This window comes from Dipodomys merriami, unplaced genomic scaffold (genome assembly GCF_024711535.1).
Source record: "Dipodomys merriami isolate MVZ:Mamm:240054 unplaced genomic scaffold, mDipMer1.0.p SCAF_1, whole genome shotgun sequence".
NCBI lineage: Eukaryota > Metazoa > Chordata > Mammalia > Rodentia > Heteromyidae > Dipodomys > Dipodomys merriami.
The window spans coordinates 115,180,093-115,202,857 of NW_027202270.1; the positions used below are offsets into that span (position 1 = coordinate 115,180,093).

The 22,765-nt window shown below is 40.0% G+C and overlaps 1 protein-coding gene across 1 annotated transcript; it reads right to left on the reverse strand.

Moving 5' to 3' along the window:
- On the reverse strand, positions 1-22,765 carry Sav1 (salvador family WW domain containing protein 1). The gene is made up of 5 exons (XM_070027935.1): positions 22,378-22,765; positions 19,140-19,583; positions 8,046-8,316; positions 4,574-4,717; positions 1-1,286 (listed from the first exon to the last, which is right to left on the reverse strand). The coding sequence occupies exons 1-5, from the start codon at positions 22,469-22,471 to the stop codon at positions 1,085-1,087; spliced, it is 1,155 nt and encodes a 384-aa protein (XP_069884036.1). The 5' UTR covers positions 22,472-22,765; the 3' UTR covers positions 1-1,084.

Below are 22,765 nucleotides of genomic sequence, written 5' to 3' on the forward strand. Positions count from 1 at the left end.
TGCAGTTTCCACAAAAATATATTTAATAAACTTGTTATATAAAACCAAACATTTAACATTTTATCAATAATCCAAGCTCATATCTAACTGGGAGTGCTTTGAATTTTGGAAGACTAAGTTTAAAAGTATGTTTACATATTTACAACATATGTAAGATAAATGAACAGCTATGAAATTCACAGGATTCTAGAGATTTACAGGCCAGAAGTATAAATTTGTGCTAATTACAAGCAATACCTTTGCAAGCATAAACCAAATGGGGGAGAATGGGAAGGAAGGATATAGTTTTAAAAGTTTTTTGACATTCTTTAAGATAAAAAAGCAATATAAAATTGATTTAATAACCAAGATTTCTTATTGATTCCCTGATTGTCATTTTTGGCATCTTAACCCAGTCTGTCAGAAGGCAGTGTGCTGTTAGCAGGAACCCTGAACTGTCTCACCAGAGTCAGGTGAAATTCAGTAAGAGCTCTGGCAGTAAGGAAGACATGTTAGCAATGCTTTAGTATTGCACACACCTTTCCACACAGGTTATGTACACACCTCTCCACACAGGTTAAGACCTGATGTTTAAATTCACTCCTGAAAGAGTTTCTCAACATGCTTCCAAAGGTTCCTGAAATTTGAGGAGTGGGAAGAGACGGACGCCACCCACATATATCATTTAGAAATTCATCACAAGAGAGGTTCCGAATCCTGTTTTGCATTTGAATTACACCATGGTAATTCCACTTGAAAGCATGAAAAACATTTTAAAATACTGCATAGATTCTTCCTTTTTTAGAAAGTTACTGCTGCTGTGAGTGATCATTTCCTATTGAACATCTGATGACCTTATCTTGCTGCATTTTTAATCAAACAATTCAAAGCAGTTTCCTAATATACAGCATTTGAAAGTTCTTAAAATGATAAACCCATTTGTTGTTTAATAAAAGAAAATTTCTAATAACAAAATAACATGTAAATTTTTAATTTTATCATTACCAAAAAGTCAGCTGCCTTTATTAACAAAGTTCTTGTTTGCAGCTTATTTGAAAATCTTTTAAAGCTCTTATAAAACTTTAAATTGTTTAAAAAAGTTAACTTAAAAATTCTTGCCATGTTGCTGAGCATACCACTGCTGTCTCTGTTTGCGGTTTTCCAACTCAGTGAGAAGAGCCTGTCTGTAGGCTTCATACATTTTAACAATCTGTTCTAGTTCTTTCATGAAGAGCAACTTTAGCAGTCCCTGGTATTTATCCAAGTCAGCCAGCTGGAAGAGTTCCCACTTCAGAATGTGGTCATATCTATTTGAAAATACAATGTTCATAACATATACATCAGCATGTATATTTATAACAATAAACTAATCTACTTTTTTAAATATTAATTTGTACAAGTAAATCACTAAGGTATTTCTTAATTGTCATATAGGATGGGTCAAGGCTATAATCCTAGTGAGGCAGAAACTGGAGGTCCAGGATTGAAACTAGTCCGTGCTTGTTAGAGTCCATCTCAACCAGTGGGTGATACAGTGGCACATACTTGTCATCCCTAACAACACAGTGAAGCATAAGTATGAAGATCACAGCTCAGACTGTCCTGAGCATAAAATTTTGAGACTCTACCGAGAAAATAGCCAATGCAAAAAGGGGCTCAAGTAGTAAAATGCCTGCTCAGCAAGAAAGAGGCTGAGTTCAATCCCCATTACTGTTCAAGACAAACAAAAAAAATAAGATATTTATTAAGTTGGTATTTGATATACTTTTCCCTCTTTTTCTTTCTTCTTTTAAACTAGTGTTCCACTATATTGTCCAGACTAGATTTGAACCTCTGTACTCAGATGATGCTATGTGCATCTGAGCAGCTGAGACTACAAGTTTGTACTATCACGCCCAGATTTAAACACATTGTATTTTAGGGAAGGAAGACAACTGTTATCATTCAAGTGTACCTATTTCTCTTTAGTATCAGTTATTTTAATGTGCTAGAAAATAAAACATCAATTTCTATAATTTGTGAAAAACATTCATTGCTATTCATAGGTTCATAAACGCTTTCAGGAACTGAAGAACAGAACATACTGTGCCTACACATGAGAAGGTATGAAAACAGATGAAGTCATGTGTGTCATTAGTGCTGATCTGTTTGAGGAATGATGTTCACTATTGCAAACAAGGAAACCAAAAGGAGAAGCAAGGAAGAGAAAACATTATTTGTAGGCTAACCATTCCTTAGATGAGTACCTAGCATTAAAAATCCCAGAAGAACAAGAATAGAGAATGAAACATTTCACAATCAGAGCGTGTGTGTGTATGTCTCTGCTCCTGTGCACACACACGCACACACAAAACCTGAGGTTTGAGCCTAGATCCTGTCTCTGAGTTTGTTCTGCTTAAGGCTACCTCTCTACCACTTAAGCCACAGTGCCATTTCTGGGGTTTTTGGTAGTTTGGTGGAGATAAGAGTCTTCTTGCCCAGGCTGGCTTTGAACCACGATCCTCAGATCTTAGCCTCCTGAGTAGCTAGGATGAAAGGCAGGAGCCACCAGCAGCTGGCATGAGATTATATTTATCATGGAAGGCCTCTCCAGTCCTCCTTCAATGCTTAGTGGATCACATGTTGAAATGGGATTAGGCAACCAACCTCAGAAATAACTTATCCTTTGAAATGAAAGAGATTTGAAGACTGTATTCTCAAGTCAATTTTTCTGCTTAAACATAAAAATAGAATTTTAAAGCAGCTGCTGCAAGTGTTCAGTAGTCAAGTACTGGTGGCTCATGCCTATAGGTATTCCTACTTAGGAGGGTGAGACCTAGAGAATCTCTGTACAAAGCCACTCCAGGCAGAAGACTGCAAGGTTCCATCTCCAATTTAAAAAATACCTGACAGGAGGTATGGTAAAGCATCAGCTATGAGCAAGAAAGCTGAGACCTGAGGCCCTGAGTTCAAGTACTGGTAACACACAGATAGTGTTAATAACAAAAGATTCAAAAACAGAACTATGGATCAAGAAGAAAGCTTCAGTAATTTTCTATTCAGGCATTGTGTCTTATGTCTGTAAATCTAGCTCTTAAGGAGGTGATGGATCAGGAGGATCACTGTTTGAGGCCAGCCCAGCAAAAAGTTCACAAGACCTATCTCAACTAAAATATCTGGGCATGTTATATGCCTGTCATTCTAGCTATGTTGGAAGTACAGATAAGATTATGGGCCGGGTGCTGGTGGCTCACGCCTGTAATCCTAGCTACTCAGGAGGCTGAGATCTGAGGATCGCGGTTCAAAGCCAGCCCGGGCAGGAGAGACCGTGAGACTCCTATCTCTAATAAACCACCAAAAAACCGGAAGTGGTAGAGCACTCGCCTTGAGCTGAAGAGCTGAGGGACAGCGCCCAAGCCCAGAGTTCAAGCCCCATAACCAACCAAAAAAAAAAAAAAAAAAAGATTATGGCCCAAGCCTGCCCAGGCATAAATGTGAGATTTGACTAGAAAAATAAAAAAGGGCTAAGGATATGGCTTAAGAGGTAGAGAATCTGGCTAACAAACACAAGGCCATAAGTTTAAGCCCTAGTACTGTCAAGGGAAAAAAAATGTTTTCTATGCTAATATCTATTAGAACTAGACAGTCCTAAAATCATTTGCAAAGCAGATAAGAAACTTTAGATCATATAATGTCCTACCCAATGGGTCTTTTTGTAATTCATTTATCATTTTTCCAAAAGGATCATCTATGTAACAAAGTAAGAGAGAGAGAGAGAGAGAGAGAGAGAGAGAGGAGAGAGGAGAGAGAGTGTGTGTGCGCGCGCGCGTGCGTGCGTGCGTGTGTGTGTGTGTGTGTGTGTGTAAACCAGGCTTAGTACTTTGGCATACACTCTTCTTCCCAACTTCATATGTGTACCAAGAACATAATATGGAACCACAAGGTAAACATATTCTGTTGGACTCCCAATTTTATCCAATTACTTGATAACTGCAAATTTACTAGTAGATGCTGACTTTGTAGAAAGCTTTATTTTTCCACTTGTGAAAATAGAGAGATAAAATACTCAAGTGAGCCAGAATGATAAAACAGTTACATATGAACTCTTTTCAGAACCCATCCTTCACATAGCTTAAGATTTTACTTATTATTCATTTGAAATTGCTGATTATTCATTTGAAATAATTCTTAACTAAAACATCTTAGACTCTTAGAGTGTCTTGCTTTTACCACATATTTAGCACTTAACCTAGTTAATTCTTTTATCACTTTGAGGTCAAGCTTATTATATATCCCTAATAGCAGAGGCCTGCACATACAGTGAAGGCTCACAAGATATTTGAAGAATTAGTAATTCTGATGAGTAATTTTCAAATCTTATAAGCTCTGGTATCCTTTCTTCAAATAAAATATTAATCAGAAGCCCAATATTACAAGAAAAGCACAGTTCTACAAGCCAAGGTTGGCTTCCTTGGTAACTTCTATAAAGTTGCTGAGAGAAAATTATGAAAATGCTCTTTGTATGCCATAAAAGTTTTCAATAATCAAGGAAGGTTAAGTTCAGCTTAGGCAGTTCAGAGACTCTTAAAAATTTTTGTACTGTGTGTTCACTTACTTCACAGGGGCTCGAGCATAAACCTGAAGCCAGTCAGGTATTTCTGCAGTATGGTAAGGATTTGCAGGAACCAGAAGGGACTGGTTTCTTTCAGTTTGCTGTGGCTGGTATGTGACAGGAGGTGGTTGATCATACCGAGGTACACTAAGAGAGAGAATTGACACACAGTAAGAAAAAACTCTTAGCAAATTAGGAAGAACATTTGAACATTTTTCAATGTACTTCTTGCCCAAATTGATCATCTTCAACCCCTAAAAGACAGCTTTTAATGATAAAGGCCTGGGTTTCCTAAAACTACTGTACGAAAGTAAGTAGAGCCAGGTGAATCATGCCTGAAATGTTAGCTATTTGGGAGAGATATCAGGAAGGTTATAGAGTGAAACCTGCTTGGGAAAAAAAGTCAGCAAGAGACCTCATATTAGCCAGTAAGTTGAGCTTGGTGTTGTATGCCTATCATTCTAGCTATCCAAAAGGTATAAATAGGATTGTGCTCCAATCCGGGCTCAAAATAAGCAAAACCTTTTTCAAAAAATAAAAGAAAAAAAAAAAAAAAAAAGAAGGGCTGGGAACATGACTGGTATGCTAGACAGCCTGCCTAGAGAACAGAAGCTCTGGGTTCAAACCCCAGAACTCTTCCTCCTCCCCCCAGAAAATGTCAACTATATAGAAGGAAAACCTACTTACTTTCTCTTCAGAATTTGTATGTTGTTATAACAGATATAAGTCTAAATGATTACATATTTGAAACGTACTTATATTAGTTAGACGATTCTTTTCAAGCTTAAACTAGTTTGTAACCTTTCATAGAAGCTTAAATCTTAGAAGAATGAATCTCTGCAGTAGGCAGTAATTAGCTGAAAGTTTAGACTGGAGAGATTGATCAATTTTCTCAAAACAAAAAATAAATGTTTTCTTCCTCTAACTGGCTGAAAAAGGGAGCTAGATTGTGAAGTGCTGGGGGTGACTACTACACCAGCTTAGAAGAATGAATGGGATGTCCTACAATTGACTAGAACCTATTTTAAAACAGACTTTAGGGAGGAGGCAGAAAAGTACTAAGGAAAGCACTGAGCCACCTACAGGTTAAAGACTGAATTCTGGGTGAGCAAAACTGATCCATTTCAGACTGAAAAGATAAAACTGAAAGGGGTGTATCTGAAAAAAAAAATCACTGCTTTCTAATCAGGATAAAATAAGGGTTAGATTACTCTGATGAATAATTTAAAGATAATGTGCAATAGCTCTGAATTGTACCTTCCACTTTTCTTTCTAAATTATGTTCAAAGGCAAATAAATCACTGATTCTACAATTGAGGGTGATGAAAAAAAATTGAGGCTCTGGAGTCAATGTGCCTGCATTTGTATGAATGTGAACAAAACTGCCTTTCTAAGCCTCACTCCATATTTATAAAAGTGGGATAATAAATTCGTACCATAAATGGTGGCTCTCAGGACTGAAAGAGTTAATTTAAATCAAAACTTCTACATAACTACCAGGTAATTCATGCCTATAATCCTAGCTATTCAGGAGGCTGAGATCTGAGGATCATGGCTTGAAGCCAGTCTGGGTAAGAAAGTCCATGAGACTCTTATCTCCAATTCACCACCAAAAAAAGTGGGAAAAGGAGCTGTGGCTCAAGAGGCTTGAGCAAAAAAGCTCAGTGACAGGACCTAGGCAAGCCAAGACAGGCTCCAAAAAAAACCCAAAAAACAAGAGGGAAGAACAAGAAGAGAGGAGGGACAGGCAGAGGGAGAGGGAGAAAGGGGGGAAAAGGGGGAGAAAGGGTTTAGGAAAGGTAGGGAATGGGAAGGAGAAAGGGGAAGAGAGAGAGGAATTCTGTGTAAGTACTGCATAATATACACAAATAGCTATTATGTTATATACAACTCCTACAGTTGCTGAAACAAATTAATTATAAAAGTGCTTTGCACACCATAAAAAATGCTATAATGGGGGCTGGGAATGTGGCTCAATGGTAGAGCGCTTGCCTTGCATGCCTGAGGCCCTGGGCTCGATTCCTCAGCACCACATAAGCAAAAAGAAAAAAGCCGGAAGTGGCACTGTGGCTCAAGTGGTAGAGCGCTAGCCTTGAGCTGAAGAGCTGAGGGACAGAGCCCAGGCCCAGAGTTCAGTCCCCACAACTGGACACCCCCCCCCCAAAAAAATGCTATAATGATGTAAGGTTAATGATGATAAACAGAAAAATAAACTCTCAAATCTAGCTATTAGAACCACAAAGATTTCTGCTATCTGGTGACAGCAAACCATAAACAAGAGATTTGTTTCTTTTAAAGGCAGGATAATCTCAGTTGTTCATGAACATTGAGTGCCACTACACAGACTCATCCGACAAAACTGATTTTCAGTGTTGAATCAATAAATCCAAATATATAAAATAATCATGATCAAGCTTAATCTTCTAGGTAATAATTCTAATTTTTTTCATGATTCTGAAAAATTATTCACTAGAATGAAAATCTGCATGATAGCTGATACAAAGCAGTATCTATCAACATGCTGATTATATTTTTTCCATTTTTAATCTGACAGCTCAGTTAAGCCCAAATACAGTTAACATGAAATAGTTGTCACTTTATTACTAAATTATGTTAATTTTACATTACTTTGAAATCCAATATATATATTTTAGACTTTTTTTTTGCCAGCGCTTGGGCTTGAACTCAGGGCCTAGGCACTGTCCCTGAGCTTCTTTTGCTCAAGGCTAGCACTCTATTACTTAAGCCACAGGGCCACTTGAGGCTTTTGCTGTTTCTGTGGTACTGAGGAATCAAACCCAGGGCTTCATGCATGTTAGGCAAGCACTCTATCACTAAGCCACATTCCCAGCCCAGCATTAACAGCATTTCATTCATATTTCAAATGCTCAATACCCTTTTATGACAACTTGTTATAGTATTAGCACAAACCAGATCTACAGGTAAGCCTACTATCAATCAAAACAGCCCAAAGAATCACTGCATATTTATTAAACAGTTCTACAAATTTTTGTTCAAGTTCCAAATTTCACTTTCTTATCTGGGACACTAAGCAAGAGAACACGAAATCATGTCTGAAGATGAATAAAAACACCAAGATTTATAGTTATAAATATATTTTGAGTTTGTAGAAGGTGGACATAAATTATTTATAGGAATTAATATGAAGCGGCAAATATTTCACTTATTTCAATTTCTGGGTATCAATAACAAAAGGATTCTTTGGAATATAGAATCTGATCATAAGGACAATGATCTTGTCAGGTTATTGAGAAATAAATACTTTTCAAGCTTTTAAATTATTGAGGTCATTCATTACTAAAAGTAAAGCCGAACGTAAGTGTTACAAATTTTGAGAAATAAGGATTCAAAATCCCAAGATCAAAATACTTTTCTTTTTGAAGAAAAATACTAGTCCAAAACTTAACACAAGATACTCTCAAAACAAAAGTTGAAAATAAAGTCAATATTCTACCTAGGAGCACAGGGATGCCTGTATTGAGCCTTTTTATTCGTGTGATCTACATAATAGGTTCCAAACTCTGATGACTCAACTCTTTCCCATCCAGGAGGGAGTCCTTCTCGTTCAAGAGGATGGCTCCAGTGAGTTGTATTTGTGTTGTGATCAATATAATATTTTCTCCCTCTCATTGTCCAGTCCACAGACCAGCCAGGAGGAAGAGGTAAATCTTCAGATCCATGGCTAGTTAAATTCCCTAAAGATGTAGCAGCAACTCTTCCAATACCTAATGAGAAAAAAAAGGGAAAGAGAACAAGTATTCAGTTGTCTCTTCTGAAAAGTTGTTAGGTTATGATAAAACATCCCATAAAATTATTTTTATTTAATTACAAAAAGAGGGGAAATCTAGACTTTCAAATTAGTGTTGGTTTGGGTTTGTTTAAACTTCCATCACCAGGCCACACAAACACTTACTTAGTAGTAAAGCTACTTAATTATGTATACTGCTAAAAGGAAAACTGAAACTCTCACCTCATTCAAGATTTAAGATTTGACATTTCATCTAAAAAAAAAGCAAAAATGAATTTGTAAAACGATTCCCAGTTGATAATCTCTTTAAAAGTAACTGGCTTTGCCCTAGTTTATCAAGGTAAGCTTATCAACATAGCAGGTTATAAACTCAACATATAAAAATTATCAAGTAGCTATATACTATCAATCAACTGGAAATAAGTTATTGGCATAACAAGTTGTTGAAATAAGCCATTCATATCAGCTCCAAAAATATTTACATATAAATCTAACAAAATGTGAGGGAACTACATGCTGAAAATGACAGAACACTGGTAAAAGAATGAAGACCCAACATAGGGAACTTGTCAATTTCCCTGAAAAGATCTTTAATGTTTAAGGTTTAACTTCAATCAAAATTACACGACTTTTTGTTGACTTAGATTTTAATAAACAAGCAGACTCTAAATTGTATACCAAGACACAATAGAACTCGAGTTCTTTTAAAAAGAATAAAGTTGACTTCACAGCTTCCTGTTAAACTACAGTAATCAAGTTAGTATGGTATAGACAAATAGATCAATGGAAAAGAAAACCAGGAACACACAACATATGAAGTAAACATTTCTGCAAAGGTGAAAAAAGAAATTGGTGAAGGACAATTTTTCAGCGAATGGTATTAGAACAATTGGACATCTATATTCAAAAAACTTAATCACAACTTTCACATCCCTCATTCTTTTTTTTTTTTTTTTTTGTTGGTAGTGGGGCTTGAACTCTGGGCCTGGGCGTTGTCCCTCAGCTCTTCAGCTCAAGGCGAGCGCTCTAATCACTTGAGCTACAGCGCCACTTCCGGTTTTCTGGTGGTTTATTGGAGATAGGAGTCTCATGGTCTTTCTTGCCCGGGCTGGCTTTGAACCGCGATCCTCAGATCTCAGCCTCCTGAGTAGCTAGGATTACAGGCGTGAGCCACCAGCGCCCAGCACATCCTTCATTCTTATACAAGTAATTCAAAATAGGTCATAATCTAAATGCGAAACTTTTTTTTTTTTGGTAGGTCACGGGGCTTGAACTCTGGGCCTAGGTGCTGTCTATCAGCGTTTTAGCTCAAGGCAAGCACTCTACCACTTGAACCACAGTGCCACTTCAGGTTTATTTGGAGACAAGAGTCTCATGGAGTTTCTTGCTGGGGCTTGCTTCAAACCGCCATCCTCAGATCTCAGCCTCCTGAGTAGCTAGGATTACAGGTGTGAGCCACTGGCGCCCGGCTAAATGCAAAACTTTTAAAAGATAAAACAGACACCTTTTATGTCCTTAGATTGTGCAATGCTTTTTTTTTTTTTTTTGGGGGGGGGGGGTCCAGTCGTGGGGCCTGAACTCTGGGGCCTGGGCGCTGTCCCTCAGCTCTTCAGCTCAAGGCTAGTGCTCTACCACTTGAGCCACAGCGCCACTTCTGGCTTTCTTCTTTTTGCTTATGTGGTGCTGAGGAATCAAACCCAGGGCCTCAGGCATGCAAGGCAAGCACTCCACCACTGAGCCACCTTCCCAGCCCTGTGCAGTGCATTTTTTGTGGGGGTTGATTCGTTTTTGAGACAAGGCCTCATTATTTAGCCCAGGCTGACTGAACTCATAATCCTTCTGCCTCAGCCTACTGAGTAGTCAAAAAGATGTTAACTACAACGCTAAATGTTAAATTCATGAAGGAAAAATATTGATAATCTGGACTTCATCAAAATGTAAATCATTTTCCCTGTGAAAGATATCATAAAGAGAAAGAAGAGCTAAAATTGGGAGAAAATATCTTCAGATCACATGTTAAAGAAAGAGCTTTAATCTAGGCTGTAGAAGGAATTTTCAGAACTCAACATGAAGAATAGCTTTTTCTTTTTCTATTATTATCTTTAAGTAGTTGTACAGAGTTGCCATTTAACAAAGCAGTTTATGAATACAATGCCTCCCCTTTTCAACCTTCTCACCCATCCCTCCCAGCCCAGCCCTCCCCTCATTTTTCTTAATTTTATAGGCTATACATTGATTTTTCACAGCATTCTCACCCCTTCTCCTCTTCATAGTAGCTTTTTTTTTTTTTTTGGTTGGTAGTGGGGCTTGAACTCTGGGACTGGCGTAACAGCTTTTTTAATGGGCAAAATATTTTAACAGGGCTCCCCCCCCCCCCCCCCGCGCAAAGAAGATATATTAGCTCAGAGGAAAATTAAAATTAAGATATGAAATAACAACATATATCTCTGAAAATAGCCAACAAAACCTGACAATTTAAGTTCTGAGGCACAGGAGCTGAGAACTCTCATACATGGCAATAGGGGCATAGCAATCCTGTTCCTAAATGATTACCATAGAGAAATGAAAATTCATGTGGATATTTGTAGTGATTATCTAATTGCCAACCCAATAAGCCTTCAACAAAACATATAAACAAGCTATAGTACAACTACACAGAGAAATCTTTTCAGGAAAAAACAAATTTATTATTATTACATAGATGAATTTCAAAGGCTATTTATAAAAAAAGACAGTCTCAAATGGCTTTTTTTTTCCTCTCAGTAATAGGGCTTGAACTCAGGGCCTGGGCATGATCCTTGAACTTTTCTGCTCAAGTCTAACACTCTATCACTTCAAGCTACAGCTCCCATTCCAGTTTTCTGGTGGTTAATTGGTGATAAAAGTCTCTCATGGATTTCCTGCCTGAACTGGCTTCAAACTAAGATTCTCAGATCTCAGCCTCCTATGAATAGCTGAGTATATATAAATAGCTCAGATGGCTATTTAAATGTATGATTACATTTATATGAAACAGTTGGGAAGACAAAACTTAAAAACAATCCCTGGCTAAGAGAAGCCAAGGGTGGCTTAGAAGCTAGCCTAGGGCAAGTTTTTGGCATTGATAAAAATGTTCAAACTGCCAGGTGCTTGTGGTTTCAGCTCCTACCTGTAATCCTAGCTACTCAGGAGCCTGAGATCTAAGGATCATGGTTCAAAGCCAGCCAAAGCAGGAAAGGTTTCAGATTCTTTTTTTTTTTTTTTTTTTGTCGGTCGTGGGGCTTGAACTCTGGGCCTGGGCGCTGTCCCTCAGCTCTCCAGCTCAAGGCGAGCGCTCTACCACTTGAGCTACAGCGCCACTTCCGATTTTCTGGTGGTTTATTGGAGATAGGAGTCTCACGGTCTTTCCTGCCCGGGCTGGCTTTGAACCGCGATCCTCAGATCTCAGCCTCCTGAGTAGCTAGGATTACAGGCGTGAGCCACCAGCGCCCGGCAGGTTTCAGATTCTTATCTCCAATTAGCCACAAAAAAGGCTGGAAATGAAGTTGTGGTTAAAGTGGTTGGTACACAGCACTAGCACCAAGCAAGAAAGCTAAGGGATGGTATCCAGGCCTGAATTCAAGCTCCAGTATCAGCATCAAAGGGTTCAAATTCTGACACTGCTTGGCATTACGTTCATATGTATGTATTTGTGTATGTATGTATGCCAAAACTTAGAACCATGTATGTATCTTTTGTTTTGTTTTGTTTTGTTTTTTGGGTCTGGTCGTGGGGCCTGAACTCTGGGCCTGGGCGCTGTCCCTCAGCTCTTCAGCTCAAGGCTAGCTCTCTACCACTTGAGCCACAGCGCCACTTCCGGCTTTTTTCTTTTCACTTATGTGGTGCTTAGGAATTGAACCCAGGGCCTCATGCATGCAAGGTAAGCACTCTACCACTGAGCCAACTTCCTAGCCCCATGTATGTATCTTTTTTAAATGTTATGTTTACTTTATTTAATTTTAAGAAATAGTCTATATAAGGTTACTCCCACACAAGAATATTAGGGTAACACAATCAGTGGCTTTAAAAAAGCCACTTACTTAGTTACTAAGGGTATAGATTAGTGACAAAGGCTGTGCCCAGTAACGTTTTCCTTGTCACTTTGTGTGATATCTTTATTGTATCATTACTTGGTAAAATTTATTTCTCATATGAAGCCTTACTGTAATGAGCTTCCATTGCCTTCCCTGAAGGAAGTTATTTTTCTAGGCCTTGTGCATCCTGATCCAGCCACATCCAATTCCTGATGTTCTCAAGTCCTACAGTCACTGGCTCTATTCAGCCTCCCCCAAACATTCTTCCCTTCAGGTAGCTGTTTGGCTCATTCTTTCTTCCTCATTAAGTCTTTTATCAAATGTCTCAACAAGATTTATTCTTACTACGTATGCCAAGCTATACCTCCCCAGATTCTACTTACTTTATTTTCCCTATGGTGATAGTTCAGCAAAGACACAAACAAGAAACAATCTCACACAGACACACAAAAAAATCTATACCATCTGTCTGACACATAAACTAGAAACCATCTATTAATTTATCAGAAAACTGACTTTAAAATATTTGAGGTAGTGGACATATAGCTTAAGTGGTAGAGCACCAGCCTTCAGTAAAAAGCAAAGGGAGAGCACAAGGCCCAGAGTTCAGCATTAGCACAAAAGGAGAAAAATTATTATAAATTCCCACACAGCCATTTAAAAAACAATTTAGGAGAAAGAACTGAGATAATTCTATATGTAAAGAAATCTGAGGCTGGGAAGGTGGCTCAATGGTAGAGCACTTGCCTTGAAAGCATGAGGCCCTGGGTTTGAATCCTCAGCACCACATAAGCAGAAAAAAAAAATCTGAGATAAATTAAGAGAATATACAAGCCAGAATGTATTAAGTAACACATTTAGATACCAATGACTATATGCATATTAGTAATCAACAGAACAAGAACCTTTACTTACATGATTTTATAACACAAATTTTTGTAATAACATTTTTAAAAACTTGACCCAAGCTGGATGTGTTGAGACTCATGCCTGTAATCCCAGCTACTTGGGACACAGAGGCAGGAGGGCAGCAGGTTCAAGGGCAAAGTTGGTAGCTCTCTCCTGTTATCTTAACTACTTAGGAGGCAGAGATCTGGGGATTGAGGTTCGAAGCCAGCCTGAGCAAGATAATCCATGAGACTCGTATCTCTAGCTAACTACCAAAAATCCAGAGTGAAGCTGTGTCTCAAGTGCTAGAGTGCCAGCCTTGAGTGGAAAAGGTTAAGGTACAGCACCTGGACCCTGAGTTCAAGCCCCAGTATCTGCACATGCACAGAGATACACATCCAAATCCACTCACCCCACCCCACCACATACACACAGCTTAAGATGGTAAATTTTATGTACACATATATCTTATACTTAGGTTTTCACAAAAACAAAGAACACAAAATAGAAGCCTGTGAATCTTACATTTAAATCACACTATAAATTCACAATTAATGTTTCCAAAAAGTAAAACTGGTATCTTAGATAACATGTTGACTGAAAGCATTAATCTACCTAGGCTTAGTAAAAGTACACATATATTCAAGGACCACTGGTCCTTGAATAAATGGTTAATTCCAGGTTTGACAACCAGAAATACATAAAAGGAATCTAGACCCTCTAATCACTGAGTCACATTAGAAAACAAAGATCAAAGTGAACCAGCCAATTATAATGAGGTTCCAAAAAAAAAAAATGAGGTTCCAATATCCAAAGGAACAGTTTAAGCATCAAAATGAACTGCCATAGCAATTGACTGAAACATAAATCCTAAGATCTACAAGTTTACCTTGGGAAACCGTCTCAATATGTAGATATTCATAAAAGAATTCCACATATATAGGTATTCCCTCTTCTAGCAGGTAAAGCAAAATCCACCTGTCCTTCTTTACAGTTAAGTTTGTAATTCCATTCCAAAGAACAGTGTGTGGAAAGGGGAAAATAGTAATGTTTAATGATATAATAACCATCTCTGTCATAAAAAATTTTTTTAAACACTTGAGAAATTAGCCTAGACCAGGAAGACTATGGAAATATGATAAATAAAATACGGTATTCTGGACTGGATCCTAAAACAGAAAGTGGGTATTAGCAAAAAGATTAAGTTCAAATAAAACTTCAAGTTAAAAACAAAACATAAAGCTATCTCAAAACAAAGATTCATTACTAACAGAGGACTGGTGGGACCCACCTGTAATCAATCCTAGCTATTCAGAAAGCTGAAATTCACAGGACCAAAATTCAAAACCAGTCTGGGCAAAAATACCTGTGAGACTATCTCCAAAAAACAACCAGCAAAAGTAGGACTGGGCTGGGCGCCAGTGGCTCATTCCTATAATCCTAGCTACTCAGGAGGCTGAGTTCTGAGGATCACAGTTCAAAGCCAGCCCGGGGAGGAAACTTTGTGACCAGACTCTTATCTCCAATAAACCACTAGAAAACCAGAAGTGGTGCTGTGGCTCAAGCAATAGAGCCTTGAGCTGAAGAGCTGAGGGACAGTGCCCAGGCCCAGAGTTGAAGCCCCACGACCGACAAAAAAAAAGGAGGGCTGGAGGCTCAATGGTAGAGCACCAGCCTGGTAAGCAAGCAGAGCATGTATGAAGCTCAGAGTTCAAACACCAGCACTGGGAACAAAACAAAACAAAAAAATCAGACAAAACAAAGCTCATCACTTACCTTTAGAAGTGGCTAAGACACTACTTTATTATACTGAAAAATAGCAAATAAAGGGGAAAAAAACTAACTACATTAGTTAGATAACTGTTTTCATAATTCCAATAAGAAGAAGTTACATGCTGGGTGCCAGTGGCTCAATCCTGTAATCCTATCTATTCAGGGAGCTGAGATCTGAGGATCGTGGTTCTTTTTTTTTTTTTTTTTGGGGGGGGGGGGGGGGTCCGGTCGTGGGGCCTGAACTCTGGACCTGGGTGCTGTCCCTCAGCTCTGCAGCTCAAGGCTAGTGCTCTACCACTTGAGCCACAGCGCCACTTCCGGCTTTCTTCTTTTTTCTTATGTGGTGCTGAGGAATCGAACCCAGGGCCTCGAGCATGCAAGGCAAGTGCTCTACCACTGAGCCACCTTCCCAGCCCTGAGGATCATGGTTAAAAGCCAGCCCAGGCAGGAAAGTCCCTGCAAAGACTCTTATCTCTAATTAACTACTGAGAAACCAGAAGTGGAACTGTAGCTCAAAGTGACAGGGTGCTAGCCTTGAGCAAAAGAGCTCAGGGACAGTGCCAAGACCCGAGTTCAAGCCTCATGAAAAGAGAGAGAGAGGAGAGAGGAGAGAGACAGAGAGAAAGAGAGAGAGAGAGAGGGAAGAGAGAGAGTGAGAGAGAGAGATGATGGCTCAGCGGTAGAGTGCTTGTCTTGCATGCATGAGGCCCTGGGTTCAATTCTGCAGCACCACATAAGCAGAAAAAGCTGAAAGTGGCGCTGTGGCTCAAGTGGTACAGCCCTAGCCTTGAGCTGAAGAGTTGAGGGACGGTGCCCAGGCCCAGAGTTCAGGCCCCACAGCCAAAAAAAGAAAAGAAAAGAAAGAGAGAAAGAGAGAGAGAGGAAAGAGAGAGGAGGAGAGGGTGGGGGAGGAGGGAGGGAGGGAAAGAGGGAAGGGAGGAGGAGGAAAAGAGGGGAGGGAGGGAGAAAAGAAGGAGGAGGAGGGGGACGGAGGAGGAGGAGGAGGAGGGGGAGGGGGAGGGGGAGGGGGAGGGGGAGGAGGAGGGGGAGGAGGGGGGGAGGGGGGGGAGGGGGAGGGGGAGGAGGAGGAGGAGGAGGAGGAGGAGGAGGAGGAGGAGGAGGAGGAGGAGGAGGAGGAGGAGGAGAAGGAGGAGGAGGAGGAGGAGGAGGAATGACCGAATTCAAGTAACACAATTTTCAACACCTAATGAAATCATCTAGTCAATGATCATTGCCAAAACCAATAACAAAGGGCTGATGGAGAACTTGATGGGCTGACATGATACATCCAATCAATCTTAACATCGAGAAATCAGTCATATGTCACCAGAAATGATGCAATAAAATGCACATACCACCTCTCAAGTTCTTTTCAGCAAAAAGGTTCTATGAAGCAGTATTATCACTACCAATTCAGAGATAAGGAAAAAAAGGTTTCAGTCATTTTACCAAAGGCCACATAGATAGTATGAGAGTAAAGAACAAGTATATTACTAACCATGTAATATGAAGACCAGATCAACTGTAACTTTTAAAGAAAACTAGGACCACCAACAATAACAGCAAATAACCTACCAATCTTGAACTAAATGAGTATGGAAAAATAAAAACTTTAATTTCTAAACTATAATAAAAAAAAACATTCCCATAATTTCAATTACTCCCAGAAAAGATTAAATGGCATTCAAACACAATCCTTAAAATATCCATTTTCATTATTTATCTCTGTGAATATATTAAAACATTCACAAGCTAATTAACTACATTTCTCAAAGATAGATAAAGTATTACTTTGTTTCTACCAAGTTTTCACTAAATATAGGACTTCAAAGAACTTAATCTCATATATCTAGGCAATGGGCTCTATATTTGTAAATAAAGCTCAAAAATTATGTTTTCCAAGGTTTAAACTGCTTACACAGGATAAAGAGCCTAGAACTCTATTGAAGTAATAGATACTAAGCATCACAGCCTTTGTTATAATCAGGATGTTGACAAAGGGAACTAAGTATTGAACCAAGCCAACTGTTTTTTCCTCTTCCTCTGCCAAATATAGATAAAGCTGTGTTTCTCCAGAGATGACCAACTTCTCTTCAAAAATTAATTTATGCATTTACTACAGTAAGCAGAAATCCAGTATTGTTTGTAAAACCAAGATACTTCCCATTTTGATTTTTATGTTTTCTTTCATAATCTTTAAATAATATTGTTACTTAAAATTGCCACTTCTGACTTTCAGATAGGTAATTGGAGATAAGAGCCTTACAGCCTTTCCTGCCTGGGCGGCTTTGAATCGCATCCTCAGATCTCAGCCTCCTGAGTAGCTAGGATTACAGGCATGAGCCACCAGCACCCTGCTTCATTACAGTATTTCTACATGGCAAAAAACAAAAACAAAAACCTTCCTACTTCAATGTCCCAAGACACAAGGTCAGTTTTTATAAAATAAGATGCTCCTCCACACTATTCTCCAAATTCCAAAACTTCAGTGATGCATTTGTTACCAAACCCATAAATGTCATTTTCCTTTCAAAAACCATCTTAGATATGCCTTTTCATCTCCATCATCAGGTATCTGCAATCCTCCTTTCTCTAAGGATCTATCTATATTAAATATTGCTAGAATCTCTAAACACTTTCATAAAATCACTTGCCTTCTTAAAATGCAACAATGCTTCTGCTTAAGTCAAGCTTCAGCTTGTTGTTGGACCACAAATCTCCATTTTTATCTTACATCTTATTTCTTCAAGCTAGGTCATTACACAGTCCTTAATTTATTTTCACCAGGCTATTCCCAATTTTCCATCTAAAATGTCTTTCTTTTACCCTGTAATCTAAATTCCAAGCTCAAATCACAGTTCAAGTCCTACCTCCTGAATGAATAACTCTTTACACAGATCTCTCTCCTGATTCGCTCTCATAGTTACAATTAGTACCACAATTTCCACCATTAGACATCCTGTGATCATTGTGTATATACTGGTTTTGTGATTAGATACATAAGTATTCCAAGAAAATAATAGACACAATACTAAATGAATTCAAGTTTTTTGTAGTCAAAAACCTCATGTTCCTACTTGCAATCAGATGAGCTAAAAGGGACATCTAGCTCACTTTTTGAGAAATATTTATCTTGTCAAATTTAAACCCTACAATTGAATAGGTAGAAAAAATCAGATAAGAAAGTTTAATTTTCAGTTTGTGTTAATTTATCTAATATAATGCAGTACTTAAGGAATAGAGCATAACTGTAACATTCCTCTAATCTCTTCTCCTCCTCATAGAATTGTCTCTAAGTCAAAAGATCAGAAAAGCAGATTTTTTTTTTTTTTGGGGGGGGGGGTCCAGTCATGGGGCCTGAACTCTGGGCCTGGGCGCTGTCCCTCAGCTCTTCAGCTCAAGGCTAGCGCTCTACACTTGAGTCACAGCGCCACTTCCGGCTTTTTTCTTTTTGCTTATGTGGTGCTGAGGAATCAAACCCAGGGCCTCATGCATGCAAGGCAAGCGCTCTATCACTGAGCCACCTTCCCAGACAGAAAAGCAGATTTTAAATTAGATGATTAATACATTTGTCTATTACGAGAACCAATAAGACATATTCAATACATAATTAGCCACTTGATAATCAATCTGACTGAAAAGTTACATTTAGAGAAATAGTGCAAGATTACTAAGTAATGTAGTTGCCCAAAGCATACCGTGCTTACCCAATTCTTCCTGTTCTTTCTTCCTTTCCCAAGTTTAAGTCCAATCCTCTGAAGAACCTTCCCATTCTAACAAACCTAAATCTAAATTCAATCCAATTAGAGACACTAAATCTCCATGCATTTAAGGCTCATAATGTTAATAGTCTAGATGTCATTAAGGTAGGTGACAACTTTATGTAACCTGAGTTAATGGAAGAATTCTGTCATTCAGTATAACTACTTACAAAAAGGCTTACACAAGACTGGTAAAATAGAAAAAAAAAAACTCTAGCATTATTTGTTGGTTTCCCAAGAAAAAGTATTATCAATAAATGTATAAACTATTTTTATGTATAAATCAATAAATATAAACTAAGGTATCAGTTATAATGTCAAGTTACCTGAGGCATGCCTCCCCTGATTCTGTGGCAGTCTTTGGAAAAGATCATGATTGTACTCATAATATCTGTAGTCTTCATGTGCACGATCACCAAGTGGCCGCCTTCTTTGACCATCAAAAAAACTATCTGAATAATAATACCGAGAACTGGAGTCTCCATTTTCAACAGCAAAATTAACTTCTGTTAAAAATGATTGAGAGGAGCCATACTCCCGAGGGACATCTGCTAGACTCCTGGCAAGATAGGAAGGTGCAGATAATCTGTTGCTTTCTCTTCTCATTATTTCATGAGGTGTTCTTTGAATGGGAGTTCTTAGGAAACTCTGATTTCTTGATACTAGTCCATCTCCAGAAGCTGAAAAGGCATTAGAGTTTGAATCTGGAAGACAGATATCAGTTCGTCTTGGAATTGTTGGGCCATGTCGAATGAATGATGGCATGAGATCTGTAATAAAACACAGTAAAGTCACATTTTAATAAATACTAAATATACTTCTCTAAAGTTGCTCACTTATATCTGCCACACCAAAATTAAAATATCTAATGGACTGAAGAAAACATACTTACAAATTTTCATTTAAGAGAGGATTTTGAATAAGATTTTCCCAAATAAATTTACAATTTGCACAAATGTGCTATATGTAAGCTCAACCAGAATCAATATGATGAAACGTCAATTAGCTTATTTATAAATGAACTACATCAATTAATGTGTAGGCATGTGTGCATGTATGTGCATGCCTGGACACTAGAACTTGAACTTCAGAACCTGGCTTGGTTTTTGTGCTCACTCTACCATTTGAACCACATGTCCACTTATAGCTTTTTTCTGGTTAACTAAAGATAGAAGTCTCAAAGACTTTTCTTTCTAAGCTGGCTTCCAACTGCAGTCTTCAGATCTCAGCCTCCTGAGTAGCTCTAGGATTACAAGCACAAGCCCCAAGCGCCTGACACTAATGTGTGAAAATAATCTAATACATCAATTCATAGTAATCAGCAATAATATAGAATAGTTTTGTTGTTTTCACTTTACTTTAGAAAGTGCCCCCAAATCCTTCTTCATACAAACACAACTTCAAATAGAAAATACTTCTTCCTAAATATGTAAAGGTATATTTCTTTGAAAAGATTTTAAAGTTAGTAATTGACTTTTTGGGATTAATTACTAGCATTGATACAGTAATCAAAACTGGAAAGCCTGGGCTGGGAAGGTGGCTCAGTGGTAGAGCGCTTGCCTTGCATGCACGAGGTCCTGGGTTCGATTCCTCAGCACCACATAATGCAAAAAGAAAAAAGCCAGAAGTGGCACTGTGGCTCGAGTGGTAGAGTGCTAGCCTTGAGTTGAAGAGTTGAGGGACAGCGCCCAGGCCCCACGACCGGACCCCCCCCCAAAAAAAAAAAACTGGAAAGCCTAATATTTAGTTATGAAAATTTAAAATTAAGAGATCTCATTTCAAAGAGGCACATGAATACTGAATGAGATTTTTTTTTAAATGACAAATCTGTGACTATGGCTTCTCTAAAAACAAATTATTACTGGGTGCCAATGGCTCATATCTGTAATATTAGCTACTCCATAAGCTAAGATCTGAGGATCACAGTTCAAAGCCAGTTCAGAGCCCATGAGACTCTTACCTCCAATTAAATACCAAAAAGCTGAGAGTGGAGCTGTGGATCAAGTGGTAGAATGCAAACCTTCACGTAAAGAGCAAAGGATCAGTACCCTGGCCTGACTTCAAGCCCCAGAATTGGTAGGCAAGCACACATGAGCATGCATGCACACACACACACACACACACACACACACACACACACACACACACACAATTCAAAACAGAAGGTAACAGCTTTCTGGATATAGCAGTACTGAACTCAGATACAATAGATTATAGGTATTAATTTACTTAAGTAATGCTATAGGCACTCAATAATAAGCTTCAGCAGCCAACACTAAACAACAGTACTGGAATAAATATAACTCAACACTTGACATAAAATAATGCATCAGTTAATTTAACAATTTGATGTTTTTTCAGGAATTCAATTTATCAATCATGGCTTCAACTAACTTTATTTGCAGCAGAAAAACAACTACCACTTAAAAATGCCTAAAAAAAAACAAACCATGCGGGGCAGAAAGAAAACAAGCTGTTAAAAACAGTGTTTTAAAAAGTTTTAAGTTTCTGACAGAACGGGTCTGATACACTTTGTTGAAAACACTAAAACTACAATAAACCTAGAAGGCTGAGGATGTGGTGATAATGGGAAACTATGCTCTCCACCCCTTTTTCTGTGCGATCTTGGGCAAAGACTAGAACTTCTGCGAGCAGCCTTCCCAATTACAAAATGAGGTAATGCTTAAGTCACAAGGTTACGACTTGCTTCCAAGAAGGAAACTTACACAAAGAGCCCAGCTCGCAGGAACCAAGACCAAAACATCAGGCTCTCCCCGTCCCACATACCCCGAACGCTTACAACATTAAAATGACAAGAAATCTGGGTCGAAAATCAAGAGTCAAAAACATTTCGAAAGGCTGGCGGAGGAAGAAGTAGTAAACGCCTGATTGGGATGTGAAGGGGGGGGGGGGGGGGACGGACTTCTGGGTAACTTCCCAGAAGTTGGCAAAGACAGCCCGAGGTTGAATCCTCTGCCTGGCTGGAATCTACCCTGGGTTCGGGTTCGGGTTCGGGTTCCCGCGGTCTGGGAGCTACGGGCGTCCCCGGGCTTCGGGTCGGCTGCCACCGCTGGTCTCGGTCTCAGATCGGCGTGCGCGGCCGGACGAGGAGTTCGGTGCGTGCTTCCCCCTCCCCGGGGCACCGGGCGAGGGACGCCCGCAGTGTTTGCGAACGTCAGGAGCGGCCCGGAGAACCCGGGGCTGTGCCCGGGCCTCGCGGTTTACTCCTGCGGCACCGGGGAGTGGGGATGCCATCGAGTCCCCGGACTCCTTTACTCGCAGTCTGGCCGGGCGTGAACACTTGGGGCCGTGGTGGCTGTTATTTTTAGGGGTGAAGCGGAAGGGTGCTACCCCGTTTCCTACGCCCTTTCCACTTGCGCTTGATCAAACGACACTTGTGAGCACAGGAAGAAGCAAAGAACACCTACTTCCCAGGAACCCAGGAGGAAGACGCTCCCCAGCCCCCCCCCTCCGCCCTCCCTCCCACCGACGGGGTCCCCGCCGCCCCCCCCAACCCCCCGGCGCCGTCCCAGGTGCGGGCGCGCCCCGCCGCGCGACACTCACTCCGCAGCAGCGGCGACGTCTCCTTCTTCACGTATTTGCCCTGCACCTCGGCCGGCTTGGACACCTCGGTTTTGGTCTTCTTGCGGGACAGCATCCTTCCCGACGAGGCCCGAGGCCGCACCGAGGGGGCCTCCTCAGGGCTCCGCGCCAGGCGCCGGCCGCCGCCGCCACCTTCCGCCGGCGCCGCCTTCGCTCCCGAGCCGCCGCCGCCGCCGCCGCCGCCGCTTCTCCGCAGCTCGGGGTCGCCCGCAGGGACAGCCGCATGTTCAAGGCGCTAAGCGCGCCGGCCGCTACTCGGTCGCACGTCCGTTCCGTCCCGAAAGTCGGCTCGCTCCGCGACGGTGCCCTGGGACGCGGTGAGGCGAGGCCGAACACATCCGGCCAGGGC

Coding starts and splice junctions, on each gene's coding strand:
- Sav1 (XM_070027935.1), bottom strand. CDS start 22,471: ATGCTGTCCCGCAAGAAGACCAAAACCGAGGTGTCCAAGCCGGCCGAG. Junction 4,718..8,045: donor AGGCATCCCTGTGCTCCTAG/GTAGAATATTGA, acceptor TCTCTCTCTTAG/TGTACCTCGGTATGATCAAC. Junction 1,287..4,573: donor TATGCTCGAGCCCCTGTGAA/GTAAGTGAACAC, acceptor ATTTTCAAATAG/ATATGACCACATTCTGAAGT.